General features: G+C 42.6%; 1 protein-coding gene across 5 annotated transcripts in view; it reads left to right on the top strand.

The window, feature by feature from the left end:
* ENOX1 (ecto-NOX disulfide-thiol exchanger 1) overlaps nt 1-25,656 on the top strand; it is a 687,342-nt gene that overhangs the window by 419,383 nt on the left and 242,303 nt on the right. For all 5 annotated transcript variants that reach the window (XM_070380253.1, XM_070380256.1, XM_070380252.1 and 2 more), the window contains 2 exons: nt 6,252-6,395; nt 7,399-7,536. In XM_070380253.1, coding sequence (XP_070236354.1) covers nt 6,252-6,395; nt 7,399-7,536 — 282 coding nt within the window. The remainder of the gene's footprint in view (nt 1-6,251; nt 6,396-7,398; nt 7,537-25,656) is intronic.

Below are 25,656 nucleotides of genomic sequence, written 5' to 3'. Positions count from 1 at the left end.
ATGTTCATTCTAAGTATGCTGTTTATCAGGGATGTAGACATAAACAGCTAATTAGAGTATGAAGTTCCGAGTGCTGGTGTGTAGAACACAGCGCTGTGGGAACACAGAGGAGGGAATACACATCTCCTTTGTCTTCTTGCCTTAAAAGAAAGTGAAAGCCACTCAGTCGTGTCTGACTCTTTGTGACCCCATGGACTATACAGTCCGTGGAATTCTCCAGGCCAGAATAGAGTGGGTAGCCTTTCCCCTCTCCAGGGGATCTTCCCAACCCAGGGATTGAACCCAGGTCTTCCGCATTGCAGGTGGATTCTTTACCAGCTGAGCCACAAAGGACAAGCTAAAAATTACTCAGCACAGAAGTGGCATTTTTCTCCTCGGGTGCACCGGGCTGTGAGACATGTCACATCATGGCCCCTTTGGAAAGAGTCTAGTGACTTCATGAACATACCAATACAAAACTAAAGGTTATAGGTCAGGTTTTATTTAAAAAGCCCTGTCGATTTCACGGATTTGATAGAAAGTACTACAGGGTTCAACCCTGCCTGAGTCGACCCCAGCCCAGTTCGTCCTCTGCCAAGAGGTGGCTTTTTCTCTTCCATTACCAAGTAGGACCTTTCTAGCTTTAGTTGATGTAGTATTCCTACCCTGCAATTCTCTCATCAGAAATTCCCCCCACAAAATCTCATGCCTCATAAACTTTAATATAATCGAAATCTCTTCTCCAAACGTTAATCCTTTTATTCCACACTAATCAGGAGACATTGATCATTAATATCCAACATCCTCTATGTTTAACAGATATGAAAACTTCATCGTGTGTTATCACGTAGTACCCTGAGTTGTCTCTGTCATCAACTGCCTCCTTATTATCCTCTTCAGGCTCTTGCCTCTAAAGGGTATCCACCATCCAAGAATTACTCCCGCATAAAAACTATTAGTAAGATGTAATGTAGTCTTTACTGACATTTCCTTAGAGGGCACAGGGGCAAGATCTACACTGTATATTTCCCAGTAGTCTGGATTTGGTCATTTCTCTTCTCTGAAGTCCCCTTTTCTCATGAGTGACCCCCAAAGATCCCTTCTTTTCTTCCCCTCCTCAAAGTATTTAGCCTTGGTGTTCTTTTTCTTTTTAACCACATTTTGCAGAGCAACTCCACTCTGCCTTGAAACTTAACAGATTCCACCCAGATCCTAGATCAGTTAAGAGGACCTGTTCTCCTCAGAAGCCTGTTTAGTAATCCTCTTCAATAATTTAAACATGTCTTTGTGATCCTTTTGTGTTTGAAGAGATAACAGTGAGAATTTTATAAAACTGATGAAAGATACTAGGCTCTTCTGGTTGTTTCTCAGTGGGAAAATTACTGAGTTACTGTTTATCATTATAGGAAGCAGAAATGTCTCCTTTATTCCTAAATAGTTGCTTAAAAATCATGGAGTTAAAACATAAGTAATGTCAATTTAACAATATTCTGTGTTGTTTTAAACTATGAGCATTTCCATAACCTCCAGAGAGCATCCTACTGACTACATGGAGATCAAAGTGAGAATATTTTCTTAGTAATAGAAGTAGAAAGTAGAGCTTTGGGAATGCATTTTTCTTTTTTCTATAAAAGGAACCCATGATAATGCTACGACTATTTCCTGTAAATTAAAAAAATTTCAGATGTCCTATGAGATAGGTTTCCTTTGGAATCAACTCTCAACAAGAAACTAATAAAACTGACTTCCTCAGTATAATTATTCTTCTATTAAAGTAGGCATGAAACTAAGGACTTAGGTCATTCTTTTAAAAAAGAAAAAAATTTAGTGCTCAGAATTTTTTAATAGGAATCTGTTTTGTGGACAGTTATAGATGGATTTTTATTACTCACAGTGTGTGGGATTTTTATTACTCACAGAGTGTGCATGTGTGTATGCTTGGGACCTGTAAGAGTTGGACAGGTGCAAAGAGTTGTGTTAGAGCAGGAGAAGCCTGTGTCTTTCTTTTAGGCCAAGCAATATTTTCTTAGGCTTCAGTTCAGTTCAGTTGCTCAGTCGTGTCCGGCTCTTTGCGACCCCATGAACCGCAACACGCCAGGCCTCCTTGTCCATCGCCAACTCCCAGAGTCCACCCAAACCCATGTCCATCAAGTTGGTGATGCCATCCAACCATCTCATCCTCTGTCATCCCCTTCTCCTCCTGCCTTCAATCTTTTCCAGCATCAGGGTCTTTTCCAATGAGTCAGCTCTCCACATCAGGTGGCCAAAGTATTGGAGTTTCAGCTTCAACATCAGTCCTTACAATGAATACCCAGGACTGATCTCCTTTAGGAGGGACTGGTTGGATCTCCTTGCAGTCCAAGGGACTCTCAAGAGTCTTCTCCAACACCACAGTTCAAAAGCATCAATTCTTCTGCACTCAGCTTTCTTTATAGTCCAACTCTCACATCCATACATGACCACTAGAAAAACCATAGCCTTGACTAGACGGACCTTTGTTGGCAAAATAATGTCTCTGCTTTTGAATATGCTGTCTAGGTTGGTCATAACTTTCCTTCCAGGGAGTAAGTGTCTTTTAATTTCATGGCTGCAGTCACCATCTGCAGTGATTTTGGAGCCCAAAAAAATAAAGTCAGCTACTGTTTCCACTGTTTCCCCATCTATTTGCCATGAAGTGATGGGACCAGATGCCATGATCTTAGTTTTCTGAATGTTGAGCTTTAAGCCAACTTTTTCACTCTCCTCTTTCACTTTCATCAAGAGGCTGTTTAGTTCTTCTTCACTTTCTACCATAAGGGTGGTATCCTCTGCATATCTGAGGTTATTGGTATTTCTCCCAGCAATCTTGATTCCAGCTTGTACTTCCTCCAGCGTGTCTCATGATGTACTCTGCATATAAGTTAAATAAGCAGGGTGACAATATACAGCCTGATGTACTCCTTTTCCTATTTGGAACCAGTCTGTTGTTCCATGTCCAGTTCTAACTTGCTTCCTGACCTGCATACAGGTTTGTCTAGAGGCAGGTCAGGTGGTCTGGTATTCCCATCTCTTTCAGAATTTTCCACAGTTTACTGTGATCCACACAGTCAAAGCGTTGGTGAGTTTCAAAGCTATTTGCTCCATTGATACAGCCCAGTAAAATCCTGAGTATAAATATATTGTATTGAACAATTATGAAATTGGGTGTGAGATTTTGTACTTGAATGAAACTTAACAAAGAACAGGTTAGATTTCCATTGAACCTTGGACAAAACTGTATTGTTATCCTAGGCATTTTATACATTGGGAATTTGGGAATTCCCAATTCCTGATTGGGAATAATCTTACCTCACTAATAGCTGTAAATAGAAACTGCCAGTTTCACAATTGATCATGAATCTCTTGAAGGCTTTTGTAGTTTCATAGCTTGGAAAAAAAAAAAAAAACCTAGAGAGAAACATTTGTACATTTTTTAAATTACATTATTTTACAAAAGAACAGTGGAAAAGGAAGAAATATTCTGGTACAATTTAGATGTGACACAGAAAACTAGGGCAGCCCTTACTTTTAGAAATATTGAGTGTTACTAACTGTTTTAAAATTAATTACATAATTATCCAGTGGAACACCAAGATCCCAGGGTACCTTAATGTCAAGCTACACTTCCAAATAAAATAATAATAATTAATACCTGCTTTATTCCAAGTGCTTTATTAGCTGTAATTTTTAACTCCCCACATGTCTGTGTGTAAATAAACATCATTAAGAATATCAGTCTTTTGTATCGTTTAGAAATAAGAAAACTAAGGCAGAGAAATTGATTAGAATGATAAATTAGGTATTATGGCCTTGAATCATTTAGAGAGGCAGGTACTCGATAGGAACAATAGAAGTTAGTAGAGTATAAAAATCACTGTTGGAACTATTCATAAATTCCAGAATAATAATTAAGTCTCATTAGGAGCAACTTTAGGTTTACAAAGCACAACTTGCCAAGGAAACAATAGTTTTTTTGGTGAAACAGTAGCAGTTTGTTAGTGTTTTTTCTCCATGAAACAATAGTTTATTAAGATGGTGATGCAAAGTGTAGGTAGAAGCTATGGGCCACCAGGACACTTGATGCCCCTTTGTAAGACCGCAGTCATTAAAGTGAAAACGAACACTGGAACAGACAGTTAAAAAGCCAAGAAGACTAACACCACCCCTAAAACACTACAGTGAAAAAGGCAAAGTGAAACATGGCCGGTCAGGTGCAAGTCATAAAGCCTACACAACAGAGGGATGTTCTCTGATACAGTGTTCCAGAACTGCAGACTCATTGGACAGGAAAAAGTTGTGATTAATGCCCATTTGGGGAGAACTTGAGCTAGAAAAGAAAAAAGCAAGCCAACTAAACTTCAGTGGGCGATAAGTAAGACAAACAGTGGCCTTGCAGTGATCCGATCTGCCTCTACTTCTGGGCCATTTGAGCAAAAGAATGAACACATTCTAGCCTGTCTCTGCTTTGGTGTTCTGAAATAGGTGGATGTGGAGAGAAGAAAATTGCTTTAAGGTTCCACCATAGAAATGTCGCTAGTGAGTGTACAGCGAGAGGGCAGGCATTTGGTTACTTATGCCTTGATGTTACTGGCTTTATTTTACATGGTGAGAATCTCTTTGATGGCATTCATTGCCTAAGATAATGGAGGCATGTAAGACATAAACACATTCTGAATTCATTTAGGTAGAAGAGTCTAATTGCGCGGTATAAAACATTTGTCCTGAGTACAGTTTGCTCCCAAAATTGGAATCATTTCACTGCTTCTTTTTTTTTAATTTTATTTTATTTTTAAACTTTACAATATTGTATTAGTTTTGCAAATATCGAAATGAATCCGCCACAGGTATACCTGTGTTCCCCATCCTGAACCCTCCTCCCTCCTCCCTCCCCATACCCTCCCTCTGGGTCGTCCCAGTGCACCAGCCCCAAGCATCCAGTATCGTGCATCAAACCTGGACTGCTTCTTGATGAAAAGGTTTCATCTTCCTGATAGACTATGGAAAACAATTCCCTACCATTTCTCATGTCCCTGTGCTGAGGGCTAGGGATTCATGGAGACCAAAGAAACAATTTGCTCAATACCTACCTATCCTTGAGATATTGAAACCTGAGCTTCCATTTGAATGAAACTTACACTCACCTGGAAAATTTATTTATTTATTGAGAGTAGTGTTCAAAGGGATCACTGATTCTCCCACCTAAGAATCAAAGAAATCAAAGGGCCAATCTTCATACTAGATATACTAACACACAGACTGTAACACTAATTCTAAAATACCTATTAAAAGAAGCACATGTAATAAAAATTTCTAAATGGATACCTAAATAAAAATAAATACTTTGCATTCAGTTGTTTTACCCGTCTATGTAAAATTCAAGTGATATATTTTATCTTCTAGTCTCAAGCTGGTGAAAGTGCACTTAACATGTATATAGGAAGGGTATGTTTTTGCATTTTTAAGGATGGAGAGAAAGCATAGCATTGTAAAAATAGTGAAGTCTGGAGGGGCCCTTTGCAACTTTTTGTAATGTTTTATTGTGGGTTTTTTTGGTTAGAAAAGTGCTTTGAAAAGGCTTATAAAAATACGTTTATATATAAGCTGTTCAATTCTCAGGAAAACTCAGACCAAGCAAGGTACAGCCAGTTAATCATATCTTGTCATAGAAATAAAAAAAAGCAAGTGCTTTTCCTCGGTGGCCCCATCACGCTCTGCACTTCTTCGATGGGCAGGCGGCATGCCATTCTTCCCTTTCACCTTTTCGCACGATTGTATTTTGGGCACGTCCTTTACCAATCTCACCGTGAATAGCTTATTGCTTTTTTCCTCCTTTTCCCCACTTTTTCTCCCTGTCTGAATACGTTTCACAGATGACTGTCTTCGAAAATAACATCAATTAATTTTTGAACTTAAAAAAATCACATGTGCCGCGAGTCTGCCCTCTCCATTGATGTGCCGTGTGTGGAGGAGGCTGTGTGGGGCCTGATAAGCTCCGTTTGTGAAGTCTGTTCAGCTGGAGGCCAGGTACTAGCCGCTCCACAGAGGGGCTGTTTATTCAGCCAGCCCTGCTCCAGGTGGTCGCCGGTTGACCCTCATGTCTCCCGGCCGCTGAAACTGAGACTCTACAAGGAGGCGACTTCGCTTCTGTGCGTGCCACTGCAAATTGCCATTGTTTGTTTGCTGTTGTTGTTTGGAGTAGACGACAGATTTGCCCCAGAAGTCTTTCTCACCCCACTGCTCTCCCCCTTTTGCAGAATCCGATGATGTCCGCGGGGACCCTGCACTCAGCCATCAAAGCGCTCCTGCCGCTCAGGATGCTCGTAATTCAGTCGTAGATGCAGGTGGCGTTGAGAGCATCACCCAGTGTTCCCAGCAGCTTCCTCAGATGATGGCTGCAGGTAAATGTCGGTGGCCAGCACAGGACACAAGGCGGGCATTTTGCATCATAGTGGAAAGGCTCCCCAGCCATGGAAACGTGTCGAAGCAGGAGCCTGGGCTCCTCAAACAAGCCAGGCCGTGGAACTAGTGAACGTCACAGTTAACTCAGACTGCGCTGGTGGGCTGGTGGTTAAGACTTTGCCTTCCAGTGTAGAGAGTGTGGTTTAGATCCCTCCATCAGGGAGCTTAGATCCCACATGCCTCCAGGCCAAAAAACCAAAGCATAAGACGGAAGCAAAAATTGTAACAAACTCAATAAAGACTTTAACCAAAGATAATTGAGAAAATAAATTTCTTTAAAACAAAAAAGAGCATCAAGTCCAGTTTGATATATTTTGCTGTCTTCTTTTTTAGCTCTGTGCTATTTGTTTTCAATATTATTTATTTTGTCTTAATAAAAGTCTGTGCTTGTAAGAAATATTTTGGGAGTCACTTCAGACAGGCACCTGCATTTCATGTACGAATGTTCATTATTTGTTAAGGATGGAATGTGTTATAAGGTAAGTCTTAATAAATTCAATCAGGACTGCTTTCAGTGCTCGACAACTGAATTTGGAGATTTGTATTAGATAGTTAGAGGGTGTTCCTGCTTCAGAATTACACTCACAAACAGACAAATTTATTCTTACCCAATTGACTTGTTTTACCCAAAGAGTCCTCTTCACTGGGGAACTTAACTAATGTTTCCCTGGGAAAAGGAAGTGATTCTTCATTTTTTTCCCCCCTAGAGGTGCATCCTTAATGGCACGCTGAGTATGATATAAACTGCATGTCATTAAGTTTCCTCCCAGAATGTGTTCCGTCATGTTGACGTCTGGAGAAAGTGTTGGTGTCAATTACAGTGCCGTATTTTTTTGTGATTTGGGAATGTGCTTAAAGGAAGCCTCACGTCTCCAGAAACGCAATTTGTTTTCAGACACCCTCGCCGGTGGAATCTAAGTCGGTTTGCTTTCCCACCCGCAGCGGCCGATGGTTTGGGGAGCATCGCAATAGACGCGACCCAGCTAAACATGTCGGTGACAGACCCCACCGCCTGGGCCACCGCCATGAATAACTTGGGCATGGTTCCCGTGGGGTTGCCTGGACAGCAGCTCGTGTCAGGTAAGCCCTCTCTGGGGTTGGAAGATGTCTGCAGCCGCGCCGGCAGGCTTGGGTGCTTGGCACCTCGTAATCTTTCCACACACAAATGTTGAGCCTGGCCTGGGATTTATGCCCAGGGCGTGTTTGGCAGGCCATGTGCCTGAGTGTCTTGTCCTCGTCACTTCGCTCTTCTGCCGAACAGCCGTTCCCAGAAAAAAACTCACATGCAGTATCTCTCACTGATGGCATTGCAACATGAATTTTGTATTTTAAAAAGGTAAATAGTAGAGCTAATATTTGCTTTCCAATTTGCAAAGCTCTTCCACGGATGTTACAGCATTTGATTCCAGTCTTCTCTTTGAGACAGGTAGGTCCTAATGGTGGTTGCGGCTAAGGTTCGTGTTCCCATGTTAAAAATAGGGGAAGAGGGGCCCGGAGTTTGGGTGGGTGGCTTTTCCAGCACTGAAATGGCAAGGCTTAGAAGCCCGAGTCAACTGACATTGTGTTCCATGGTTTCTTTCCATCATATTTTGGAATTGTCATAATAGTAATGCATTTGAGAGAGAAAATGTTTGGAGACGTCACAAAGTAGGAAGTCTTTGGAAAGAGTTCATCATTGAATTTAACAAGTTTGTTGCTGATTTTCCATGTGCTCTGTAACAAATGCTTTGGGAAATAGAATAAATATATACCTATATAAGTGTCCTTGAGGATTCAGGGAGCATGTCTCCCCGAATTAAAAAACATAGTGATTAAAAACCAGCAAAAAAAAAAAAAAATAATGGGTAGAATCATGGGCTAAGAGGTGGTTCAGACTAGTACTATAGTAATTTCCAGAAGGATCAATGCCTGGGGTCTGAGGAAAGATGTCATCAGTGAGATGGGATTTGTGCTGCCTGGAAAGATGCTCAGGTCTCCTGTATCCACTTTACTCAACTTATTCACTCACTTAACACACGTTTTTTGAGGCACTGTCCTGGTGCAGAGGTGGTCCCTGCCTCTCTGCCTTTCCAGAATTTTCAATGGAAAACTGACAGTTATTATGCCATGTCGCTAATGTGGTTTAGTCCTGAAGTTGTGTTCAACTCTTGCAACCACACGGACTGTAGCCCACCAGGCTCCTCTGTCCATGAGATTCTCCAGGCAAGAATACTGGAGTGGGTTGCCATTCCATTCTCCAGGGGATGTTCCTGACCCAGGGATCAAACCCAGGTCTCAGTCACTAAGTCGTGTCCACCTCTTTGCAACCCCGTAGACTGCAGCACACCAGGCTTCCCTGTCCTTCACTATCTCCCGGAGTTTATTCAAACTCATGTCCATCGAGTTGGTGATGCCATCCAACCATCTCATCCTCTGTCATCCCCTTCTCCTCCTGCCTTCAATGTTTCCCAGCATCAGGGTCTTTTCCAATGAGTCAGTTCTTCACATCAGGTGATCAAAATATTGGAACTTCAGCTTCAGTTATCAGTCCTTCCAATGAATATTCAGGACTGATTTCCTTTAGAATTGACTAATTTGAGCTCCGTACTCTCCTGGGGACTCTCGACTATTTTCTAGCACCACAGTTCAAAAGCATCAATTCTTTAACACTCAACCTTCTTTATGGTTCAACTCACATCCATGCATGACTACTGGAAAAACCATAGCTTTGACTAGATGGACTTTTGTCAGCAAAGTAATGTCTCTGCTTTTTAATATGCCATCAAGGTTTCTTGTAGCTTTTCTTCCAAGGAGCAAGCATCTTTTAATTTTATGCCTGCAGTCATCATCTGCAGTGATTTTGGAGCCCAAGAAAATAAATTCTGTCACTGTTTCCATTTTTTCCCCATCTATTTGCCATGAAGTTATGGGACCAGATGGTGTGATCTTAGTTTTTTGAATGTTGTTTTAAGCCATGTTTTTCCCTCTCCTCTTTCACCCTCATCAAGAGGCTCTTTAGTTCCTCTTCACTTTCTGCCAGTAGAGTGATATCATCTGCATATCTGAGGTATTAATATTTCTCCCTGAAATCTTGACTCCAGCTTGTGATTCCTCCAGCCCAGCATTTCACATGATATACTCTGCATAGAAGTTAAATAAGCAGGGTGACAATACACAGCCTTGATGTACTCCTTTCCCAATTTTGAGCCAGTCTGTTGTTCCATGTCCGGTTCTAACTGTTGCTCGTTGCCCTGCATGCAAGTTTCTCAGGGAGACAGATAAAGTGGTCTGGTATTCCCATCTCTTGAAGAATTTTCCACAGTTTGTTATGATCCACACAGTCAAAGGCTTTAACATTGTCAATGAAGTAGAAGTAGATGTTTTTCTGGAATCTCTTGCTTTTTCTGTGATCCAGCAGATGTTGCCAGTTTGATCTCTGGTTCCTCTGCCTTTTCGAAATCCAGTTTGTGTATCTTGGTTCATGTACTGCTGAAGCCTAGCTTGAAGGATGTTGAGCATTACCTTGCCAGCATGTGAAATGAGTATAGTTGTGCAGTAGATTCGGCATTCTTTGGCATTGCCCTTCTTTGGGATTGGAATTACACTATGGTCATTCTTATATGTCAGAAGAACAACTCACTTTTGCACATCAAGTTGTATTAGAGTAGACAGGATACATTAAGTATAAACCTATTGCCTTTGGAGAGTTACTAAGTTGCACACCCATATATGTGTGGACTTTGAGCTGAGTTGAGCAAGCATTTGATTTTTTGTTGTTTTTGTTTTGTCAATAGGGCAGTACATGTAAGCGTCTAAACTAGCTGTAGTGAGTTATACGTACTGCGTGTGGCAGTGTGTACACGAATATAAGCGTGTATGTAATGCCCTTTCTTCTATAACACAACAAAGGAGAAGAGAGGACAGGAAGCAAAGGAAGGTGGGAGACACGAAAAGGAAAGTCAGATATTAATATTACAAAACATTATGCTTAGGCTATTTATAAAATTCCCCAAAATGTTGTAAAATAAATGCAGTAGAGGCTTAGTCTGCTATGGGATGTGTGTGTATGCACATAAATGACATTTTCTATCATTTGAACATGTGTTTATCCAGACCCCTTTTCCCTAAAGCTAATCTAGACAAATACTTCCTCCTAATAACTTGAGAGTACAGATTTATATGTTTCTGTCCCAAATTTTCCCAGCTGTCTAATTGAAATATTCATACAGCAGAAATCACTTTACTCTTGTCTCCACCTCCACTCCTCTCAGAAAGTGTTGTATGACTTCCAGGGTAAGCCACAACCTCAATAATTCATTATTTTTTTCTTATGATTTTGAGTCTTCTGACATTTTAACCATGACCGATTTATGATTTTCCCAGCAACTTACCATGAAAAGAATTACAGCCCTACTCGTTGTAGAAGATTTACCGTATCTGCCCTGAATTACATTCTCCATCTCCTATATTAGCCAAAGTGCTTAAGCTGCATCTGAGCCTTTTGGGGTCTTGTGGAGCATCCTGCGTCATCCCTCCCCACCCATCAGGGGAACTGCACTTGGCTTTGTTCTCGTGGCGGCCTGCAGACTTCCTTTGTCGAGACTCTCTCAGGGTAAAGTTCTGTTGTGCTTGGTTACTGTGTATATATTGTCTTCCAGTCTTTTCTCTATGAAGTATGTGAGTACTATTAAATATAGAAATCTCTATTACGTATTTTTATTAACACCTTATCCTAAATTATTTTTTTTCCATTTTATAGTTTTATATTAAAATTTTAGAATAGTCCTTTGAATAAATCTTCACCAGTTTTTCTGTATTTGCACTTAAGCTGTTTCCTTTTTTTTTTTTTTTTTTTTTATTTTATTTTCTTCCTAGCCAAGTTTCTGGAGAACTTAATCTCTTTGAGTTTAAGTATTTTACCTTTTCTATAAAATGATAATTGTATCTATTTCATGAGACAGTTGTAAGATTGAAATATGATAACTTATGACATACACTAACTGCATAGTACCTACACATAGTAAGCATGCATTAAACATTAACTCTTACTCCTCCCTTTCTTCCTTGTGATGTTTTTTAACGATATTATGGTGAACCTTTTTTATGCATAGAAGTTTTTGGCAATTAGAATTATTTCCCTTGGATTGACTCCTACATGTAGAATTAGTCGGTCAAAAGAAATGAACATTTTAAAGTTTCTTGTTAAATACTGGACAATTAATTTCCAAAATATAAATGCATATTTAATATTTACTGACTTGATATGCAAAGGTGGCATCCTGTTCTTTTGCCTTAAATTATTTTATAACTACTCTTTTTAAATTGTGGCATTTTCCTTCATTTATTTTTTCACTCATATTTCCTCTTTTGTAAATAGGTTACTTTCATGCTATATCCACTTATCACATAGGATTCGGGCTGACTTTTTTATTGGCTTGTATTTGGTCATTGCTTTTAAGCATTTTAAGGGGCTTCCCAGGTGGCGCAGTTGGTCAGGAATCTGCCTGCCAGTGCAGGAGACATAAGAGGTGTGGGTTAGATCCCTGGGTTGGGAAGATCCCCCGGAGGAGGAAATGGCAACCCACCCCAGCATTCTTACCTGGAAAATTATTTTAATCTTGCAGTTCATATTCTCTAAAAATATTTATCTAGTCTGTTTTTCACCTCTTTAATATTATTTCTTTTTTAAAAAAAGAAAGTTTACCATTTCCTTTATGAGTCCTTTTTGAGTATTCCATTTCTAAATGCAGAAAGGTTTTGCCCACTCTCTACAGTTGATACATAGTCCTAATTGTCCATGCCTCCATGGATATACTTTCCTCTTTTATCGGAAGTTCACTTGTGCACGTTTAATCTATTTCTAAAGTATCTGTTCTGTACTACCAACCTCTCTTTTTTGCCGCCTCCACATCATTTCAGTTCTTACAGCTCTGTTGTATATTCACATGAAGTACCTAATGGGTGGTGCTGTTTCTTCCCCCCATAATCATAGAGCCGAAGAATGTTGCCCCTCGCCCAGTTTTCATGCTAGCACCTGTCTGAGGCAACTTTTAACTGTACCCTTCCTTCCAAGAAATCTCCTCTAAATTGTCTCTGACAGGATGACAGAGAGGTTAGATTTTATGAGCACTTGGCCTTCTCCCAAAGTTTCTGGTATTTCTAAATGACCAACTACTCTTTCCTTGCTTATTCAAATCAAATTGACACTGAATCCCATTCCTTACTACTTTTTCCCTGTTTATTGGGAAATATGAATTATCAACAAAGCAGGACACACATTTTTCATATCCTCTGATTTTATCAAAAGGATTTCCCAGGAAATCAAATGCATTTATGGTTGCTGTATCATGCCATTCTGATGGGTCATTGTGAGCTCCCACGATTACACCTCTTTAATGTTCCTCCCCTTTCATCATCACCACAGTCCCCTTCCCACTTTCATGAACTTCCTCATCTACCTTCTTTATATGTAGTGCTACTCAAGATCATTTCATCGAATTTGCTTATTTTATCCCAAATGAACCATTCTACTGGTAAGTGCTTGCATGCTCAGTCACTTCAGTCATGTCCAGCTCTGTGCGACCCCATGGACTATAGGCCACCCAGCTCCTCTGTCCATGGAATTCTCCAGGCAAGAAGACTGGAGTGTGTTGCCATCCCCTCCTCCAGGGGATCTTCCTGACCCAGGGATCAAACCTGCGTCTCGTATGTCTCCTGCATTGGCTGGCGGGTTCTTTACCACTAGCACCACCTGTACTCCGGTCGTAAATCCCACACTGAAAGTCTTGGTTTATCATGAGATAATATTTGCCTCCTTATAGTATTGGACACTTATTTTATTCCACATATTTTTAGTTTTGAGGAATTTTCAAATTTTTGTTATTGTTGATTTGTTTCTATTATCCATACCTTGTGCCTTAGTATAGATCCAGATTTTCTAAACTGGCCTGATGGAACATCAGTGTCTTACAGTTGTTAGGTGGGGTGGATGTCGTGTAAGTATTTATGTGGCCTAATGACCATGGTAGATTCTGGGTTTAACATAGTTCAGTTCAGTTGCTCAGTCATGTCCGACTGTTTGTGACCCCACGAATTATGGTCTGCCAGGTCTCCTGTCCTCCACCATCTCCCAGAGCTTGCTCAAACTCATGTGCATTGAGTCGGTGATGCCATCCAGCCGTCTCACCCTTCTCCACTGATCTCGAGATAGGGTACCTACCGACCTGGGGAGTTCATCTTTCAGTGTCCTATCTTTTTGCCTTTCCATACTGTTCATGGGGTTCTCAAGGCAAGAATACTGAACTGGTTTGCCATTCCCTTCTCCAGTGGATGTTTTGTCAGAACTCTCCACCATGACCCATCCATCCTGGGTGGCCCCACACGGCATGTCTCATAGTTTCATTGAGTTAGACGAGGCTGTGATGATTGCTTTCTCTGTGGGTTTCCTCAGAGCCTTGACTCTGCTAATGTGCAGTTTGAAAGAGTAGTGGCGTGTATCTTGGATTCCCCAAACATAACTTAGCCTTTAACAAATATCTGTTAACATCTCACGAGACATTAGAATACTGCCATCAAACCAGATTTTCCCTTCGGCTATGGAGATCCCAGGCCACGGCCATCCATCCATCTTTTGTTGCCCTCTCTGGTATGCTCCCTGTGATCTGGTTTACAGTTGTGTGTGTGTGTGTGTGTGTGTGTTTTTTACTGAGCAGTGTCACTTCCTAATCTCAGGTTTCAAAATAATCCTCATGTGGTCTGGTGTTGCCTGTGATACACAGTGTCACTTCCCAGGAGCGCCCCCATCTCTGGTGTCATTGATTGAAACTGAGAATATCAAATCCCAAGCTTCACACCATCTGTGCAACCAGCTGTCCCCTTCTCTGTATATCCTGGCTTCTCCTCCAGAGTCATAGCCATCAACTGAAAGGGTTGGAAAGCAGCAGCTGAGTTGACCAGGTGTTAAGTTGCCTGCCCAGGCCCGCCTGGGAGCTGGTAATATTTCCTGGATGTTCTCTGGACATGAGTTTATACCTTGCTTTGCTCTAAACTTTTTGAAGTTTTCTTGCCTAACATCAGCAATCTCTCCTTAGCTGTTATTGACTTGTTGTGTGTTAGTCGCACAGTCGTGTCTGACTCTTTGCAACCCCATGGACTGTAGCCCTCCAGGCTCCTCTGTCCATGGAATTCTCCAGGCAAGAACACGGGAGTGGGTAGCCATTCCCTTCTCCAGGGGATCTTCCCAACGCAGGGATCGAACCCAGGTCTCCCGCATTGGCAGGTGGTTTCTTCATCATCCGAGCCTCCAGGGAAGCCCTGTTATTGACTTAAAGTGGACATATATCTCTTACCTCAGGTTTCTTAGTGTGACATTTGTTGTGTTTCAAATACGTGTTCAGAAAAGGCATCACAACTCCCCATTAGCTGTGGAAGTGCCACCTGCCTTATCGTGGCTTAAATCTCACAGGTATCGGAGTTCGTCCTCGGTTCCTACCTTGCAGTTCCTTCTGAAGCTCTGAGTTCACTCTCCGCATCCCTGTTCCCTGCCACTCTGAGAAGAGCTTAGCTTCACAGCTCATGGGGACATGAGCTGTCCTCTTCCTCTCTCACTCATGGATGCCTGCACTCATTTTAATTCCACTCTGCTTCCTCTGAATATTTTTTGTCTAGCTTCCTTGTTGGGTTGTTTAATCCTCCCAGGAACACCTTTATCCTCTTCAATATGCCCAGATATGAAGAGGCATTTGTTAAATCCTTTCATCTCCTGAAGCATCTCTCTTTTAACTTGGATTTATCAAGCCAGATGTGGTGATGAATACTGGGATTACAATACATAGACCTCACTCTCCTATATGAGAGCCTAGTGGGAGAAATAGAGAGGCGGGGATAAACAAATACAAATCAGCATGATGAGTAGCAATGACACTAACAAATAAAGGACGCTATAGGATATGGCTGAAGAGTGGTAAGCTGGGGAGTCCTATGATTAGAGCTCTAGTTTTTTACTTGTTTTTGTGTGTGTGTGTTTGTGGGGTTATTTTGTCATTTTTATTGGTGTGTGCTGGATTTACAATACTGTACGCTTTTCAGGTGTATAGGAAAGTGAATCAGTCTTACAACCACATACATCCACTCTTTTTTAGGTTCTTTTCCCATGTAGACCACTACAGAGTATTAAGTAGAGCTCCCTGTACTACACTGCTGCTGCTGCTGCTGAGTCGCTTCAGTCGTGTCCGACTCTGTGCGACCCCATAGACGGCAGCCCACCAGGCTCCCGTCCCTGGGATTCTCCAGGCAAGAACACTGGAGTGGGTTGCCATTTCCTTCTCCAATGCATGAGAGTAAAAGTGAAAGTGAAGTCGCTCAGTCGTGTCTGACTCCTAGCAACCGCATGGACTGCAGCCTACCAGGCTCCTCCATCCATGGGATTTTCCAGGCAAGAGTACTGGAGTGGGGTGCCATTGCCTTCTCCGCTGTGCTATGCAGTAGGTCCTTATTAGTTATCTGTTTTATAAATGGTAGTGTGTATATGTCAATGCCAATCTCTCAATTTATCCCTCCCCTAGAGATTGTCATACTAAGTGAAGTAAGTCAGACAGACAAAGATAAGTTTCATGTGATATCACTTACATGTGGAATGTAGATCTGTAGTTCCACAGAGAACTTGTGTTAAGTCCTGCAGAGAACTGATGGGAGTGGGGAAAGGCTGGTGGCAAAGAAATCTGGTGAGAGGGTGTAGTGGTTACCCAGCCATGAGATAATAATGGCAATTATTGTCACAGTGGGGAGAGAAGTGAAGGGAACATTTAATTAAAGAAAAAAAAAAGAAGGAATTGATAACTGAGTCCATGTGAAATGCACGGAAAGTGAATAATCAACAGTAAACCCATTAATCCTGGGCTTCTGGCTTTGGAAATTGTGTAAGTGGTGCGGTCATTGACTGAGAACAGGGAAGGGAGAAGGGGGCTGGGGAGAAGAGGGTGTGTTCCTTTTTGGATGTGTGGAATACGAAGAGGCTGTTGAAGGAAGCACGTGGTGATCAGTCACATGTAAGGGTCTCGCGCTCATGAGAGAAGCAGGGGTGGAGACGTTGCTTTGGTGCGCGTGGACGGCCGCTGACTCCTGTCTCTGCTAGTCACGCTTTTGCTCTGAAATTAACATAGGCCCTCAGCTACTCATGCAGGGATCAGCCTAGGCTCCAACTGCATCTCCAGATAACTCCTTCATCTTCTCCTTTCTTTGACCCGCTCGATTTCTATTGTTGCTGGATTCCAAGGTCTGAAATAAGAGAAGTTGTCAGAGACTTTAAAAATGTAACCCGGAGATCTATAACCAAAGCTTTCTCACCAGCTCACAGAGATACTCAGACTCTCTGATGGTAAACTATTCCACACACTTGTTTTTAAATGAAAGTTATACTCCAACCAGCAAACGTCCTTTTTCTTAGTCCCTCTTGATACTAATGATGGCACCGGCATGATTAAGGGATGCGGATAGCCTGGGGGCTTAGTGGTTGGACTCTTCTAGAAGATGATGTTCAGTCCTCTTTTGTTTTCATTTCCCATCGTGTTGGAAGACTTCTCATTATCAAGTGCCAGAAAATAAGTAGGCCCTCGAATTAACGTTTCACAATTTATATACCTGATTTCATGTCTCCCTGACAGTTCTGTTATACTTTCCACGGTTATTTACCCTTTTTTTCTCAGGACAGCAGGGCGGTACATTGGTGTATTCATTCATTCACCGCACCATCACTGAAGGTTCATAATGCACTCCGTATTTTACAAGACACTAGAGAAACAGCAGTTTACACGACAGACAGGTGATGCTCCTATGGAGAGACACATTTCTAAAGAAGCAGATGTTTTCCAAATAGCTGTGCAGGTGATCATATAATTACAATCGTGGGCTGTTACCAAAGAGAGCTGGAAGCCTGACTCGCCTCGGAGCAATTGGAGGGTGTTCAGATAAGGTCCCCTTGAAGAAGTTATATTCATGCCAAGACCCCAAGGATAGATTAAAATTATTCCAGTAGTAGGAGGGAAGAACAGGAAGAAAAGGCGAGTTTGGGAAGATGAGAAAATTCTAAAAACAGAAAAAGCCCCGTGGAAAGGCCTGAGGTGGTAAGAACCTGGCTCTTGAAAGGAAATGAAAGGTGTGTATGGTTGGGCAGGAGAAGGAAATTGGCATGGGGTGGGTTGTCAGGCTGGTCCTTAACGTGTGTCTGGAGAGGTTGGCTGGGCCAGATCGTGCCTGCCAAAGTGAGGAGTACAGATGTTATTTGAAGTGCAAGCTATTGAAGGATTTCAAGCAGGGAAGCAACCTCTGACTCATGTTTAAAAGAGGAGGGGGAGGAAATCACCCAAGTTGTTTTGTAGGGACTGCACTGAAGGGTGGTAGAAGGCATCTGGCCCCACATCCGGAGGCTTTTGGGAATCCCTAAAGAGATGAATGGTAGACTGGAGCACTGTGCACCCGCTGTGTGTCAGGCATTGCCACAGGCGCTGCAAATTCACACGCACTGCTGGAGCTGGTGTTCTAGTGCTTTGTTAGCGATGTGTGTGAGTCTACAGTATTTCTAGAGGGAAGAGAACCTGTGGAAAGTTTTTTCAGAAGCTGTTTGCTCCTTCCTGTACGAGGTACCGTGTACAGTAATTGATGTCACTCCAGACAAATCAAGGCTTGTCCTCCAATAACTCCCCACCAGTGACAATGGCCCATGTCCTCGTTGGCTAGAGATGCTGTAAAATGGAAGCCCTTTCCAAGTGCTTGTGTAACACGATAGTTATTTGAAATACTGTCATTTTTTTTCCTCTTTCATGGAATGAAGCACATAATTATTACTTGCTGTGTAAAATTACTTCTTTGTAGACTGACTTCTTTTTTTTTTTTTTTTTTTTTCAGTGTTACAGCTCCATTTTATTTATAAGATAGCAATAGAATCCAAGACTCAAAGAGAAGAGAGTGGAGGAGTGCGTGGGGAGGGAGAAAGAGAGAGAGAGAGACCGCACGCATGCACGCGGGAGAGAGAGTCCGAGAGCGAGAGGGCAAGAGCAAGAGCCAGAGCGAGAGAAAGAGAGAGAGCGAGAGCGAGAGAGAGAGAGCGAGAGCGTGCCCGCACGCACGTGGGAGAGAGAGTTTGTGAGAAAGCGCTTTGGCTCCTCCTTTTATATGTTTTTTCCTTCACCTGGGCCTGCCCTATGCAAATTGGGCTTAGCCAGGAGTGCTGTTTGTTCTGTTTGTTCTGCCTGAAGTCTTCACTCTGGTCCTCGGACCTTCCTTGTCTTTTAGCCACCGCCATTTTGGACTCCTTTTCCCTATTCTACCTACCTAACATTCCCCCCTCAAGAGATGGGAGGCCCAATTCTTTGGGAATCGGGGCATCGAGGTCTTTCTGGCTACTTCCTGCTGAACTAGGACGGCGAGGGGTATTGGGCCTCCCCCTTTTGCTAGTCTCAATCCTCAGAGTCGTTATAGCCGTGTCCAAGGGTGTGTGATATTTTCCGTGGTCAGCTGTAGTTTTATATCTTTGTTGAACTGGCATTGCATGTTGTAGCTGGTTGACCTCCTTTCGAAGAGTTGGGTTGCTTTTCTGGGTGCCTGGTATCCTCTGCCGGCATTCAGAAGTTGTTTTGTAGAATTTACTTGACGTTTAAATGCTCTTTTGATGAATTTGTGGGGGAGAAAGTGTTCTCCCCGTCCTACTCCTCCGCCATCTTGGCTCCTCCCCCTAGACTGACTTCTTTTGAATTCAGTTCAGATCAGTCACTTAGTCGTGTCCAACTCTTTGCGACCCCATGAATCACAGCACGCCGGGCCTCCCTGTTCATCACCAACTCCCAGAGTTCACCCAAACTCATGTCCATCGAGTCGGTGATGCTATCCAGCCATCTCATCCTCTGTCGTCCCCTTCTCCTCCTGTCCCCAACCCCCCCCCCCACCAGCATCAGGGTCTTTTCCAATGAGTCAACTCTTCACATGAGATGGCCAAAGTGCTGGAGTTTCAGCTTTAGCATCATTCCTTCCAAAGAAATCCCAGGGCTGATCTCCTTTAGAATGGACTGGTTGGATCTCCTTGCAATCCAAGGGACTCTCAAGAGTCTTCTCCAACACCACAGTTCAAAAGCATCAATTTTTCGTCACTCAGCTTTCTTCACAGTCCAACTCTCACATCCATACACGACCACTGGAAAAACCATAACCTTGACTAGATGGACCTTTGTTGGCAAAGTAATGTCTCTGCTTTTGAATATGCTATCTAGGTTGGTCATAACTTTCCTTCCAAGGAGTAAGCGTCTTTTAATTTCATGGCTGCTATCACCATCTGCAGTGATTTTGGAGCCCCCAAAAATAAAGTCTGACACTGTTTCCACTGTTTCCCCATCTATTTCCCATGAAATGATGGGACCAGATGCCATGATCTTCGTTTTCTGAATGTTGAGCTTTAAGCCAACTTTTTCACTCTCCTCTTTCACTTTCATCAAGAGGCTTTTTAGTTCCTCTTCACTTTTTTTTGAATTATCAATGTGTAATTTTTTTCTTCTTGTGTATGCCCTAACAATTAAAAAAAAATTTTTTTAAGCTGGTGTCCATCTCTTGATTAGCTTAGTCTTTGATCTGTCATACCCGGGTATATGCACTATTCAACTAGCCTTTTGAATTAGGCAAGTCACTTTCTTACTCACTAGGCTAAAACTAGAGAAAATACAGTCATAGAATTGTATGTATATTTCTGTATGGATGGATATTTTTAAGTATACACATGTTGCATAGAAATATATCATGCATGTACACATGCGTACAGGCTTCCCAAGTGACTCAGTGGTAGAGAATCCACCTGTCATGAAGGAGACGTGGGTTCCATCCCTCGGTTGGAAAGATCCCCTGGAGAAGGAAATGGCAACCCACTCCAGCATTCTTGCGTTGAGAATCCCATGGACAGAGGAGCCTGGTGGGCTACAGACCATGGGGTTATAAAGAGTGGACACAACTTAAAACTAAACAGCAACGGCACATGCATATACATCACAGACACACACATCCCCTAGTTTTCTTGGTTTCCTTTTCTTCCCCTGGGATGGAGAAGCTTTGATATTTTTGACAGCAACATGAACTGAAGGGAAATATATGCATTTCATAATGGAAAATTGTATCCTGGCCTCATAGTAGACATTAATGCATCTGGGAACAGAAAGAAAAAAACCAAACAGTTAAATTCCTGTATTAAAATCAGCTTGTGCATTTCTATCCCATATGTGCACACGCACAGATGCACGTTACTGTATATTAGGTTTTTGTTTTGAATTAATTTCAGAGCTTTTTACTTGTAAAAATGGAATAATTGTATGTATTTTTCTGTATCTCATTTCTTTTTATTTTCTCTTATTTCATAGCCTGATCATTTTCTGTGTTAGATGTTGTGTTTTTGAGTTGTAGTTGAGTTATGCCTTTTATAATTAGACTATCATTTATTGAACAGATTGCTGGACTGTACACTTACACAAGCAAGAACCGTGTCTAATTCAGCTTTCTATTTCTTCATCATCAAACACAGAGCTGAGTGCTCAATAACTACATAGATGAAAGAATGTATGATTTGACTTTTTATATAATTAGTTATATAAAATGTATTAATTTTGGAAAAGTCACTTTTGTACCTGATACTCGGAATAGTATAGCTTTTATGTCGTTAATCGAGGTTAGCAATAGCCGTCATCCTCCTTATTTGATGTCTGTGAGATTATTTCCTTTTTCTTTTTATCCTTTTTTTTTTTTTTTTTTTTCTTTTGTATCTTTCCCATCTCTTTTTCTTATGCTTAGGCTTTCATTTACCTTCTAGAACATATGGAGTCTATTTACAATAGCTGTTTTTGTGTGGTGCTCAGATGCTCAGTCATGTCTGACTTTCTGCAATTCCATGAACTGTAGCCCTCCAGGCTCCTCTGTCCATGGGATTTCCCAGGCAGGAATTCTGGTGTGAGTTGCCATTTCCTTCTCTAGGGGATCTTCCCAAACCAGAGATTGAACCGTGTCTCATGTCTCCTGCATTGGCAGGCAGATTCTTTACCACTGAGCCACCCAGGAAGCCTTCATCGACCAATTCTGTTATATGTGATGTCTCGAAGTGTCCTTCTTTAGGTTAGTTTTTCTCCCCTTGTTGGGCTATATTTTTCTACTGCTTTGTGTGCCTAGTAATTCTTTGATGGATGCCAGACATTGTGAATTTTACATTATTAGGTGGTAGAATCTTTTTTGTTTTCCTTTCAATATTTTAAAAACAGTTTACTTCATTCTAAGACTTTGTTTGAATCTTGGGTAATTGGGTCTCGAGCAGCCTTTGGCCTGGAGATAATTTTATCCTCCTTCTGAATCAATACCCTGCTGGACCTTTACTCAAGTACATTGCAGGGTTTCCCCTGTCTGGCTATTGGAAATCTGATCTGTTCCCAGAGCTTTGCGAGCTTCAGAAATGGTTGCACCTACTTCTCCTCTCCCATGGTTTTTGCCTCAGCCTTAGTACTTCCCTCACATGCCTGATCAAAACTCATCCAGAGTCTTGAGGGGAGCCATCCAAAGGTCTCCAGAGCGCCCTCTCTCTGATTAGCTCCTTCCTCCCCAGTGCTCAGCCCTGTAATTTCCAGCTATCGACTTCACTTTCATTTTCACTTTCATGCATTGGAGAAGGAAATGGCAACCCACTCCAGTGTTCTTGCCTGGAGAATCCCAGGGACGGGGGAGCCTGGTGGGCTGCCATCTATGGGGTTGCACAGAGTCGGACACGACTGAAGTGACTTAGCAGCAGCAGCGGCAGCCTCCTCAGACACTGAACTCAGGTACCCCCTTAGGCTCTGTGTTTCTCTTCCCTGAGGTAAATCCCTGAAACCTCCTAGACAGCAGACTGGGGCGATTGATGTTTTTCACTTCATCTGTCTCCGTTCTCTCAGTGATCACTGTCTTCTACTTCCCATTGTCCAGTGACTGAAAACTGTCATTCATGTGTTTTGTCTTTTTTGAACACTTATTTTTGTTTATTTATTTACTTGTCTCTGCTGGATCTTAGCTGCAGCATGTGGGATCTCATCGCCCCACCACGGATCGAACCTGGGCCCCCTGCTTTGGGAGCGAGGAGTCTTAGCCACTGGACTGCCAGGAAAGTCTCTCACCTTTCAGTTGCTTGAGGCAGAAGGTTTGATTCTGTCCCTGTTGCTTCCTCATGACTAGAAACAGAAGTTTTCAAGTCTTTTTAAAAAAGTGTGCCTGCGTGCTTTCTCTAAAGACATACTCAGTATAAATCTGAGGCTATGGTATGAATGACTTTACTAGGAACACTGAAAAGAATAGTAACATGCCCACCAATTATTGAGCACCTGCTGCTGCTAAGTCGCTTCAGTCATGTCCGACTCTGTGCGACCCCATAGACGGCAGCCCACCAGGCTCCCCCGTCCCTGGGATTCTCCAGGCAAGAACACTGGAGTGGGTTGCCATTTCCTTCTCCAATGCATGAAAGTGAAAAGTGAAAGTGAAGTCGCTCAGTCGTGTCCGACCCTCAGCGACCCCATGGACTGCAGCCTACCAGGCTCCTCCATCCATGGGATTTTCCAGGCAAGAGTACTGGAGTAGGGTGCCATTGCCTTCTCCAATTGAACACCTAATGCGTACCAAATACTCTAAATACTTTCAATTACTTTTCTGCTAGCTAAATATAATTTACTTGGTATTAGAGACAAGGGAACTGAGCCTGGGTGATGTTTGTTAACTTACTCAGAAGGAGGCAGTGCTGGAATTGAAATCCAGTTCTGGCTGCCTAAACTATTTCTATTATATTGGGAACTGGGAAGGAATGATTCAAGCAAAATCTTCTACATTTTTACCTCAAGCTAGCCCTATCTTTACACTTTTATTTTTTAAGATAAATACCTTAGGTGGAAATATATCTTGGAGATTGGGGAGAAGTAATGATTGTAGAGATTTATTTTTGTATTGCATTGAAGTTTAAAAGATTTCAGTTATTTAATTTTTATGCATATCATTGTGCTTGAAACCTGGAGATTTCTATTAAACCTTACAATTTTAGGACTTGAGGTCCAGTGATCTAAGATCTGTACTACAATTTAACCAGGAATAGTTTAGTAATATAAAGTTGGCTGCTATGAATAAAATCATGGTGGTCATGCTGTCTGGTTAATATCCTAACCAGAAACGATGATGAAATAAGGTGAATATGTACATTTCAGTCTGAAAATAAGAAAGTGCTCCCAAAGGATAAAAGAAACTGAATTTTTCAGTGATTAATGCTCATGAGATGAACTTTGTTGTTCAGTTGCTAAATAGTGTCCAACTCTTTGTGACCCCCATGGACTGCAGCATGTCAGGCTTCCCTGTCCTTCATTGTCTCCCAGAGTTTGCTCAAACTCGTGGCTGTTGTGTCAGTGACGCTATCTAAACATCTCATCCTCTTGCCCTCAGTCTTTCCCAGCATCAGGGTCTTTTCTATTGAGTTGGCTCTTCGCATCAGGTGGCCAAAGGATTGGACCTTCAGCCTCAGCATCAGTCCTTCCAGTGAGTATTCAGGGTTGATTTCCTTTAGGATAGACTGGTTTGATCTCCTTGTCATCCAAGGGACTAGCAAGATGTACTTGGATCAGCTTAAATATTCACTCTTGGATGGTCCTGAATCCAGAGCAAGGGTGTGACTTGTGGATTTGGTGAACACAGGTGGAAGGAGTTCTTGGCTGAAGGATTCTGCATTCTCAGAAAAGTAGGAGGCAAAGCTATCTGGTGAGGTTAGGTGGGCTGATGAGGAATGAAAGGTCTGAGAAGGGAGAGCCCTTGAAGGTAATCACTGGAGAAGCAGGAAGAAACTGAATGTGGAAGTTTAGGGAGATTGAAGAAAACTCACTGGGAGCTCACATGGTTTCCCTGAGCAATGGGGCATGTTCCCAGTGGGTGGGCATGGAGAAGGAGGGTGGCCTTTGTCCTGGTTGGGTTTTAGAAGGAGGCTGGAAGAAAAGGACAGGGGTCCAAAGAGGATAGGATAAGCATCACAGGAGAGTCGTCATGGAGCCTGACCATGCAGTCCTACAGCAGACTGGAGACAGAGCAGCGAAACGGGGAGGACCCGTGTCAGAGAATATGGAGGGGTCGCTGGATGGAGGAAGCCCATGAGGGCAAGCAGGGGGTCAGCAGGGTCGGGAGGCGTGAGGAAGCAAGGGGGAGTTAGCCAGTAGCAGCAGTAAAGGAGGACCCTTCCTGTGGTCTTTGCAGAAAAAGAATCCTTTTCCTTACAAATTGACGAGCTCTCTATGAGAAGCAGGTGGTGGCCTGAGGTCTTGGGTTTGAATCCAGGCTCTTTCCCTTAACTGTATATCCTGGGGCAATGGATTTCATTTCCCTGAGTCCGTCTGCCTGTAAAAGGGCCATAATAATACCAGCATTATTACCAGAGGACTGTTGCAGTTCCTGCAAGGGGTGACGTGAAGTGTGGGAAACAGTGCGGAGATCCAAAACGTGCCCTTCCTGTACGCTCATTGGAGGGCAGTGTGGGGGGGCGTAGGAAGTGGGGAAGAGCCTTCTTGGGTGACTCTCTGTGTGAAGGGAATGAGAAGAGAAGACTTGGCCCCTCTGAACGAGGACTCTCGTTCTGAATGTTCTCCTCTTCTAGGAGCAGTGACGGCCCTTCTCCTGTGCACTAGCTCTTGTTCAGTCGCTGTGTTGTGTCTGACTCTCTGCAACCCCATGGACTGCAGCACACCAGCGCACACCCATAAATGGTACCTCTGTGACGGTATTACCCAAAGTAATTTCCAGAAGTCACTTGTGCCAGCATTCCCTGGAATGTAGATTCCCAGTCCTATTTCAGACCTCCTAAGACCCAGAAATGACAACGGAAGACTTGAGAACACAACTCCTTGAGGTACTTCAGAGCCTGAGCTGTTGGGAAGCAAACAAAATTACCCGACTGGGTCTGCGAATAGGTAGAGAAACTTGTCTGATACTACATTTCTTAACTATACCATAATTTTACTAGTGGTGTGTGTGTGAGTGTGTGAAAGTGCCTGAGCCAAAAAGTAGCTAACAAGGGACTGCTGATGTAAGGCTAAAAATCCGATGAAAGTGCAAGTGTGGCTCGCTCAGACATGTCCGACTTACTGCAACCCCATGGACTGTAGCCAGCCAGATTCCTCTGTCCATGGGGTTCTCCAGACAAGAATCCTAGAGTGGGTA

Source organism: Bos mutus, chromosome 12 (assembly GCF_027580195.1).
Source record: "Bos mutus isolate GX-2022 chromosome 12, NWIPB_WYAK_1.1, whole genome shotgun sequence".
In the NCBI taxonomy this organism is placed as follows: Eukaryota; Metazoa; Chordata; class Mammalia; order Artiodactyla; family Bovidae; genus Bos; species Bos mutus.
The sequence above is the reverse complement of the archived record's forward strand: the minus strand, read 5'-3'. Positions and strand labels throughout refer to the sequence as shown.